Source organism: Patagioenas fasciata, chromosome 7, assembly GCF_037038585.1.
Source record: "Patagioenas fasciata isolate bPatFas1 chromosome 7, bPatFas1.hap1, whole genome shotgun sequence".
Classification (NCBI taxonomy): Eukaryota; Metazoa; Chordata; class Aves; order Columbiformes; family Columbidae; genus Patagioenas; species Patagioenas fasciata.
In genome coordinates this window covers 17,646,395-17,656,170 of record NC_092526.1, presented here as the reverse complement: position 1 = coordinate 17,656,170, position 9,776 = coordinate 17,646,395, and the positions used below count along the sequence as shown (strand labels likewise).

Here is a 9,776-nt window from a genome sequence, read left to right as displayed (position 1 = left end):
GAAGTCTCTTGGCAGCAGCAGCCGTTCCCCTGGCAGCCCCTTCCCAGCCCCATGCCAATGTCGGGGAGACAAAGGCTGGAGCTGCAGCTGGCAGGGGGCTGTGAAGGGGCTGTTGGAGGAATGGCACTGTTCCCAGCTGCTGCTTCCCCCACAGGATCTGCTGGGGCCAGGCACGGGGGCCCTGGGCTCAGCCTGCACCCTGGCAAAGCCTTGGGGAAGTATTTGCTCTGCCCACAGCTTCATCTCTGTGCAGTTTTCCTGAGCTCAGAGCCTTGTTTCTGAAAACTTCAGTACTTTCTCTATCTGCACCTCTATGTAGATACAAACTCAGATCAACAGAGTTTCAGAATGAAACCTCTTTTTATCACTTGCGTAAAATCATCATTGTATAAGCTAAATAATATTAAATTTTCCAACTTGTAAATGAAATCAAATACATCTATTTCTGACACGTTTCTCTGCATACAGAAAACAGTCGACTTTGTTTATGATCATGTCTGCTTTTTGGCCTTTGTCCATGGAAAATCTCTGCTCATTTCATACATCTGCATCTTTTCCCTTCTGGCATCTCCGTGTCCCATCACATTCCCTCTGTTTCTCATTTTTATATGTTCTTCATTAAACTGCCGCTCACGTGACTGCCTTTGCTTGTTGCTTGTCTTGGCCTATTCAGGAGAAAAAGGCCTATGAAAATGAGCTGAGTTTGGATGACGGTCCCGTATCTCTGGGGTGGGGGATGCTGCCAACCGCTTCCTGATGAAAACAGGCAGCTTTGTTCCAGAAAATGAAAGAGACCCTGGAGCTGAGCGGGCTCCCGCCTGTTCTCGGTGCCCTGCCATGCTCTGTGGCTGCCAACACTCCCCAGGGCAGGCAGGATGTATTTTGTGGAGAGAGCCGGATGAGCTCCCCACCAACCAGAGTAAATCCAGGGGCACCTGGGAGCCCCAGCAGCTGTGGGGCTGCTGAAAGTGGGACCACAAGCTTGCAACTGGCAGAAAGGCGGGGTCCTCCTCATTGTCCTTATTCAGTAACGCCTGATGCTGAGGAGTCATGTAGGGCTGCTGGCCTTGCAGCTTCTGTGTTGGATTGTTCCCATGCTGGAGGCTCCATGTGTGCAGCAAACTCTGCTCCAAGCTGGTTCCTACAGCTCTTTTTGCCCAGGGTCTCTCTCTGGTGGCCGTGGGACAGTGGCTCTGTGCTGCAGACAGCTTGTAGGGGGTCAGTGAGTGGCCTTGCCCCGGCCAGAAGAGCTCACATCTTTGGTCCTGTTCTAACTCCCAGTCACAGACAGGTCCCTGGTGCTGCTGCTGGGATCTCCTGCTGCTCTGCCAGCCCTCCTCTGCCACCTCACAGTTTGCTGCTCTGCACCCAGAGGTTATCCAGCAGCCATTTGCCCTCCTGCATACCTCCTCCCTGGGCATCCAGCATACCCCGCTGTCTTCTGCAGCCCACGGCCCGTGTTTTGCTGCTCCCAGCTTCAGAGCCATCCACCCACCTACCCGCCACCTTTATGGTTGGACTCGATGATCCTGAGGGTCTTTTCCAACCGAAATGATTCTAGGATTCTATGACCGCTGGTCAACCCCCGAGGATGCCCAGGTAGAGCCCAGTGCCGCTGCCCACGCTTTCCAGACAGCACCCAGGCAGAGAAGGGGAACATGGCACTCCAAGACCACCATGAATTCGGTAGCGCCGTGGTTTGTCCTGTCCCAGGGAGGGGACACAGTGTTCCCCAGCGCCGAGAACAAAGGAGCAGCTGTGCTCCAGCCCCGCGGCTCCCGCCCGGGGAAATCTACCCTTAAGCCGGCTCAGGCGCCATGTCCCAGCGCCGGGAGAATGCGCTTTCTGAGCGGGCAGCCGGGACCGGGGGGCGCTGAGCTGCCGCCCCACAGTGCCGGGGCCGAACGCCGTGGCCCGGCCGGTGCCAGGTACCGGGCAGCCCCGCAGCGACGTCTCCTGGACCTCGGCGGAGAGTGGAGCAGAGGTATCGCCGACCGAACCCGCTCCCCTGCCCGGCCCCCGCCGCAGCGGGGCGGCTTGTCGAGGCGGGGGGGCGCGGAGGGGGGGCCCTGCCGCGCGGTCTCCTGGCAACTACATCCCGCCCCCACGCCGCCCCCTGCTCCCCCACTGCTGCCCGCACCGCCCCGTGACGCAGCGGTGGGAGCGCGGCCCATTGGCTGAGGCGGCCGCCTGCGGTGACGCGCGGCGGGGCGGGGCCAGGGGGTGACACGTCGGACGGCGGCGCCGCCAGCGGGAGCGGCAGCCGAAGCCGCCCCCGGTCCCGTCCCGGCCATGCGGCTGTCGCTTGTGCTGTCGGTGCTGCGGCCCGCCGGGCCGGTAGCTATCGGCGTCTCCCTGGGCTTCACCCTCAGCCTGCTCAGCGTCACCTGGGTGGAGGAGCCCTGCGGGCCGCCACCGCGCCCCGCCGCCCGCCCGCACCCCGACGACGGCCCCGCGCCGCCCCCCGGCCCCGGCAACACCAACGGTAACGCGGCGCGCAGGCCCAACGCTGTGCCTGCCGGGATGGGCGCCGACAGCTGGGAGCCCCGTGTCGTGCCCTATCGCCCGCCCAGCCCCGGCAGGGCCGCCAAGAAGGCCGTCAGGTGCGGGGGAACGGGACGGGCTGGGAGTGTGTGGGCCCCCGCCGGCGCTAACCGGGCTTTAGATGGGAGTAACTGCGGCCGACCCTGGGGGTGCCCGGGTGTGGGCGTGCGTCTGCCAGGCCGGTACTGGGGACTGCCTGCCCTGCCTGTGGGGCTGGTGCTGGGGGGCTGTACCTGTGACCCGACAACGTGTTTCCCCGTCGCCTGCAGCCTCCCTGGGCTGTGGGTGGGTTTTTCTCACTGCAAGTGCCTTTCCCTGCTGCTTCCCTTCCTCCCGTTTACGCCTCTGCTTCTCCTTACCGCTCTTTGCCCCTGCTCGCCTCAGGCTCGCCCTGCCCTCTGGGCAAAGGATGCCCGCGGCAGCACGTGCTGCCGAGCACCCTGCCCCAGTCCTGCTCTTGCCCTGACAGGGACCCGCCCCGTGGTGGCACGTCCCCGCCGAACAGTCCCGTCTGCTCCGGGGCCGGCTGCCGCCCGTCCTGGCGGCCACGGAATGACGGGGAACAGGCAGTGAAAGGGGCTCCTTGTCCCGGCGAGGCGGTGGGTGGATAGAGGGGGCTGAATGGGGCCAGTGTGTGCCAGGCGGGGGCTGGGGGCTGGCGGCGGGGTGGGTCGCTTCCTGCCGCTGCACCGGGATGTGAGAATTGAAGCTGAAAGCCATTGTGAGGGGGGCAGCTGCGGGCCGTGGTGGGGAAGGGACACAGCTGGCCCCACGCTGGCCTCAGCAACCCAAGTGGGGCCTGGCTTCCCTGGGGGGCGCAGCACGGGCTCTCCTGCCTGCTCAAGAGCAGTGTGTCTGGCAGGGGCAGCAGGAAGGTCCTTCCCAGCTTGGCTGTCCTGGCTGGGACTGGCAGCATGGTTGGGTGCCTGGCGGGTTGTGTCCCTGCTAGAGCTGGGGTGTGCAGCCCTGTTTCCCTCTTTTAGCCATGCTCAGCCTGTTGTGAGCCTCTGATGTGAGCCAGGTTGGCCAGCTCATGGGAAGGGAGGGACACCCATGATCTCAGGTTGGGAGGGATCTCGGCAGAGTTATCTGCTGTGCCTTTGGCCCAGGCATAGTGGCAGCTGATGCCTCTGGGGTGATATCTTATGTGTTTATTTGAAGCCTGGGAGCAGTTCTTGCAGAGGAACCGAGGTTGATGCTGTTGGAGAGGGTGCAGACCAAGTTGGGGTGCAGTGCCCCAGAGCCAAATGTTCTCTTCCTCCTGCAGGACCCGGTACATCAGCACGGAACTGGGGATGCGACAGCGGCTCTTCGTGGGTGTGCTGACCTCCAAGAGCACACTGAACACACTAGCGGTGGCTGTCAACCGCACACTGGCCCACCGCCTGGAGCGCCTGGTATACTTCACCGGCACACGAGGCCGCAAGGTGCCCCATGGCATGACGGTGGTGACACACAGTGATGAGCGACCCATCTGGAACATGTACCAGACCATCAGGTATCTGCTGGACCACTACGTGAATGATTTTGACTGGTTCTTCCTGGTGCAGGACGATACCTACACGGAGGCACACCGCATCAGCCGCCTAGTTGCCCACCTCAGCATTGACACCCATCTCTACATGGGCCGTCCTGAGGAATTCATTGGTGGGGACACTGACCGACGCTACTGCTATGGGGGGTTTGGCTACCTGCTGTCCCGCAGCCTCCTCCTGCTCCTACAGCAGCACCTGGAGAGCTGCCGCAATGACATCCTCAGTGCCCGGCCCGATGAGTGGCTGGGCCGCTGCATCATCGACTACACAGCTGTCAACTGTGCTGAGGAGCACGAGGTAGGTCCTGCAGCAGAGATGGCCTCTGAGAGCCCAATCCTGGCCTGGTGTGTTTGCCTACCTCCCTAGGGGCTCCCAGTTCCTGGGAGCATCAGCCCTTGCACCCTGTCATCCTGTGAGCTTGCTCTGCTGGCAAGCAGTGGGGTGGGAGCACAGGTTGGGGACGATCATGACCTGTCTCTCCTGGCTCATTCAGGGCCTGCGGTACCACTATTTTGAGCTGGGGAAGAACACGGACCCCGAGCGGGAGATGGACCTTCGTTTCCAGAGCACCTTCACCGTCCACCCCGTGCTGGATCCCCTCCAGATGTACCGACTGCACAAATACTTCGCACAGGTGGAGCTTGAGAGGACCTACCAGGAGATCCAGCAGCTCCAGGTGAGTCATGGCTTGGCTAGGAGGGTCTAGGTTCCTCCTGTGGGCTTTTTGGCTGCTCTGTGTCACCTTCCCATTCCAGTATGAGGGTTTCAGCTGAGCCCATGTGGCTGCAGGGGCAGCATTGCTGTCTGGAGAGCAGCTTTGGACCTGGGTGGGTTGCTGGAGTTGCAGTGGTGGTTCAAGGTGATGGAGGCAGCAGGGTGCTGAAGGCCACCAGCAATGGCCAAGCAGAGCGGGAGAAGGTGCAGATCCTGCTGATGGAAGTGGCGTGCCACATTTGGGGTGCTGTTAGGAGGAAACCTGAGGTGTTGACAGGAGTCAGGCTGAAAGCAGTGTTGTTCTGACACTTCTCTTTGGGCTGGGGTGGCTGATCTCTGAGAAGCTGGAGTGAGCTTACCTGCAGCCAGAGCTGGAAGGCGTACTGTCGCCTGCCTTTGCTCTTACTCCTCTGTCTCTCCTCTTGCAGTTGGAGATCCGAAACGCCAGCAGCCTGTCCGCCGATGGGGACCATGGTGCCACATGGCCCATTGGCATCCCACCCCCCTTCCAGCCCAAAACCCGCTTTGAGGTGCTGCGCTGGGACTACTTCACAGAGGAGCAGGTCTATGCCTGCATGGATGGCTCCCCCAAATGCGAGCTGCGTGGTGCGGATCTGGCAGATGTGGCTGATGTGGTGGCCACGGCCATGGAGGAACTGAACCGCAAGTACCAGCCGGTGCTTCACATCCGCAAGCAACAGCTGGTGAACGGGTACCGGCGCTTTGACCCCACGCGCGGCATGGAGTACACGCTGGACCTTCAGGTGGAGGTGGTCACCCAGAAGGGACATAGCCATTCGGTCACCAAGCGCGTGCACCTTGTGCGACCCCTCAGCGAGGTGGAGATAATCCCCATGCCCTACGTGACAGAGGCCAGTCGCATCAATGTCATCCTGCCACTGACGGCCTATGACCGGGACCACGCTGCCCACTTTTTGGAGGCTTACGCAGCAGCTGCCTTTGAGAGCAGTGAGAATGCAGTGCTCACCTTTCTCTTCATCTATGACCCCTTTGAGGCCCAGCAGGTCACTCAGAATGACATCTTCGCCCCTGTGAAGGCCCAGATCACCAAATATGAGCGCAAGTATGCAGAGGTGAAAATCCCGTGGATCAGCGTCAAGACAGACGCACCCTCCCAAATCAAGGTCATGGACATAATCTCCAAGAAACATCCTGTGGACACACTTTTCTTTGTGGCCAGTGTGGGGACAGAGGTCACCATTGACTTCCTGAACCGCTGCCGGATGAACACCATCAGTAACTGGCAGGTCTTCTTCCCCATCCACTTTCAGGGCTACAACCCTGCCATCGCTTACCACAACCAGGTGCCACCCCCCACGCTGGACCTGCTGCGGGATGCGGGGCGCTTTGACCGTGATGTCTTCCATGAAGCCTGCTTCTACAACGCTGACTACATGGCAGCACGCACCCGCATGGCAAGTGATGTGCAGGAAAACGAGGACATCCTGGAGACCCTGGACATCTATGACATGTTCATCAAATACTCCAACCTCCATGTCTTCCGTGCTGTGGAGCCCGCCCTGTTGCAGCGCTACCGGCACCAGGCCTGCAACCCCCGGCTCAGTGAAGAGATCTACCACCGCTGCGTGCAGAGCAGCCTGGAGGGCCTAGGCTCTCGCTCCCAGCTGGCCATGGTACTTTTTGAGCAGGAGCAGGGGAACAGCACCTGAACCTCAGTGTGCAAAGGGGCTGGCCTTGCCTTGCCTGCTTGCCTGCCCTGCCTCTTCTGCTGCCTACATCTGTCTTCCTCTTCCCAGCAGAGCAGGGACCGTTGACACCTGAGCTTGTGACTCTCCTAGCTGGGGCTGCCCAGGTTGGGGTCTGCCAGCCCAGGGTGTCCTGCTCTTTCCAGCATGGCTGTGCAGACCCCAGGGTGAGGTGGGGTCAGTGTCGCTGAGCTGTGAGCCAGGACACCCAGATCCTCACCCCACAGCTGCTGGCTGCCAGCCCCATCCCCTGCTCCCCAGCTGGGAGGTGATGGGCTGCTCTGTCCCTGCTGTGTCCCCTCAACCAGGGGCACACACAACCCAAGGCTGCCTTGCTGTGGGGCCATGACTGCTGTGGGGCTGGGGGTGACCCCTCACCATTCCACCAGCACCCCAGGACAGGGCTCTGCCCCTTGCTCCTTTGGAGCATTGACCTGGTTGTGCAGGGGAGGCTGTGTCCCTGTACCTGCCACAGGCTCAGATGGTGGGATGGGGCACATCCCAACCCAAAAGAGCAGTAAGGAGGTTGGTTTTGGGTTTTTGCCACTTGGCAATGAACCAGAGCACTCCTAGCTGGTCAGGGTGGGGGAGTCCTGGACCCCAGGGCTGGTGGGCACAGGGGGTGCCAGAGGGGATCCTGCTGTATTCACAATCCATGAGCTGCTCCCCATGGGAACCGTGACCCAGGCCGCTTCGGCCTTCGCAGTATCGATAGGACGTCGGAGGTCGCAGCCCTCGTACGAGAGCCTCCTGACAGAGGTGAGAGCCCTCTTGGCCGCGGGGATGCGGTGCCCAGCTTGGTGGGCATGGCAGAGGGTTTGGCTGTGCATCTCCTAAGGAGAAAGCGACTGAGGAGCCGCACTCTGCTCCTGGTTGGTATTTAATAGTGGGGAGAGGAGGGGCGGTGAGTTTACACTAATAAAACAGAGAGATGAACCACTGGGTCTGGCTGATTCTTCTCCAGGACATCTCTGGGCATCCCGTGGGGGTCTGCGTGGTGGCAGGTGCTGGCTGCTTGTACAGAACCTGGCTGCAGCTGGTTGGATTGCTTCCTCGCAGAGGTGCTGCTTTGCCCCACCTGCCTACAGCATCCTCTACCTGGGCTGGGAGATGGCTGCCCCTCCTCAGTGAGGCCAGGGGAGCCCATCACTTTATGGACAGGGCTGGCAGGTGCCAGGCCAAGCAGACACTTGGAAATACCACCTTGAGCCCCTGGGGCTTGCAACAGGAGTTATGCACCTCTCCTGGGGCTGTCCTCCCCATGTGTCCTCCCACATGTGCTGTCCCTGTAACAGCCTATGTGGGCTGTACGTGAGTCACAGCAGATCCCGGCCCACGTCAGAGCAGAGGTTGGGTGCCCATGAGGGGTAAGCTCTGCCCTGTGGCATCTGGGATCTGCTCCAAAGGAAGCTCCTGGGCCAGAAACCACATCTAAGTACTGTGTTGAATCATCACTGCTGGACTGCTGTTGAATTATTACTCTCTGGCTTGGTTTCACCCTTTTTCAGGCTGTTTTCCATCTAGGCTTCTGAATTTCTTGTGTTTTCCATTTCCCCACTGCCATGGTGCACTGTGGTCCTGCCCTGCTGCACTGTCTCACTCCTATTTGCAGTATGAGAAGCTGAGACTGTGTCCCCTGCCTGTGCTGCCTGCTCCAGGCACAACTTTCATGGCTTTGCGTGGTCATCTCATTTTATGTGTTCATGAAACACCCGTATCAAAGGACATGCCCAAGAAAATTAACTGAACCTACTCACTGTTGGTTATCAAGGCTATTAGTGTTCAGTGAAACTCATGGAAAGCCCCTGGGCTCTGTGCCGTGCCATACCCTCCCCAAAGGTACCTCATTCCTATATTGCTGCTCCAGTCTTCATAGCTGTGGTGTGGGAGCATGTATGTTTAAATATAATCATATTTGAGATGATAACCGTTAGCTTGCTTTGAGTATTTCTGGTTTTGATCTTCCCAGAATGCATCCTTAATTCCCTTTAAATGTGAATCTGGGACAGAAGGAGCGAGGCAGAGGCAGGTGCATTACAGATACATTTCTCCTCTGAAAAGCAGACCCAGGAGTTGGATGTGATTAGGTGTTAGAACAGTATCCAAATGTTAATAAAGCAAACCAGCTTCAAATCAAGTTGGCTGCAAAAAGAAACCCTGAAGTGTCATTTAATTGTTGCAAGATGGTCTAGATAGAGTTGCTATTGCCTCCTCATTGCTGTTTGCCCAGATCGAGTTAGAGCTATTTGCATACTTAACGTTCTGCATTATCAACACCAGCGAAGCCCTCCCTCCTCTGACATACGCAGGAACAAATGACAGTGCTCATGGCACTCCCAGCGTGATTATTGCTCCCTTTTAAAAGGAGCTGGCAGGGTTTGAAGCTGCTCTGGTATTTCTGAAGTTATTTGCAGCATCAAAACATGCCGAAATCCTGGGAAAGGATGCGCAAAGCTTCGGGAAAGGTTTTAGTGATGAGAGTGGGCTGGCCCTCTTCCCTGGGGCCCTAAATAACCTTCCTGCACCTGGGTGAAGTAAGTGGGCTCACTGGGCAATGGCAGAGACCTGTAATGATGGGGACATGAACACACTGTGCTCTGCCCTGCTCTGGCCTGTGCAGGGCTGGCAGGTGCAGGCAAGGCACAGGGCATGGGACTGGGGCAGTGATGCCTTGAAGGAGGCAGGGAGGAGTGGCCCTCGGTGCTGACATGAGCGACTGTGCAGACAGGGACTTCCTGCAATCCCTGGTCATGTTTGACCGGTACTTCCGTACAGCGTGCGGGTTTTTGCACAGATGCAGTTGCAGAGGCAGAGTGGTGAAAGGGCAATTTTCCCAACAGGGCAGGAGAGAATGTGTCTGCTGCCCGTAGACTTCTGCTTTCCTTGAGAAAATTTTCTACAAGCATTACTGGCTCACCATGGCCTTACAGAAGAGCAATGCAAGTTCTTTTTGGGAGTTTTTTAGAAGAGGGTGTGAAGGGCTGGTTCAGAGCGAAACAGCCTGAAGCACGAGAGGGGCTGGTGGGGCACCTGCCTCCCATCTCCATCCTGCACCATGGCAAGGACTTACACCGGGGAACACCCGAACTGCTGCTCTGCTGTTCTGCCCCCCACCAACTTTGTTCCCACAATGCGGTCCTGCGGGTGCCTCTCTGCAAGCGCAGCAGTGAGCTTGCAAGTGGCAAAGGCAAAACCTGTTTCTCTAGCCCTGCTCAGATCACTTCTGGCTGTGCTAAATCCCACAGCAGAGTTACTT

The 9,776-nt window shown here is 58.9% G+C and overlaps 1 protein-coding gene across 1 annotated transcript; it reads left to right on the top strand.

The window, feature by feature from the left end:
* The first annotated feature begins 2,212 nt into the window (after positions 1 to 2,212).
* CHPF (chondroitin polymerizing factor) lies at positions 2,213 to 7,456 on the top strand. Its single transcript, XM_065841342.2, has 4 exons — positions 2,213 to 2,603; positions 3,812 to 4,376; positions 4,573 to 4,755; positions 5,222 to 7,456. Exons 1-4 carry the CDS (start codon positions 2,293 to 2,295, stop codon positions 6,482 to 6,484), a joined length of 2,322 nt encoding a protein of 773 aa, XP_065697414.1. The 5' UTR covers positions 2,213 to 2,292; the 3' UTR covers positions 6,485 to 7,456.
* The last annotated feature ends 2,320 nt before the right edge of the window (positions 7,457 to 9,776 follow it).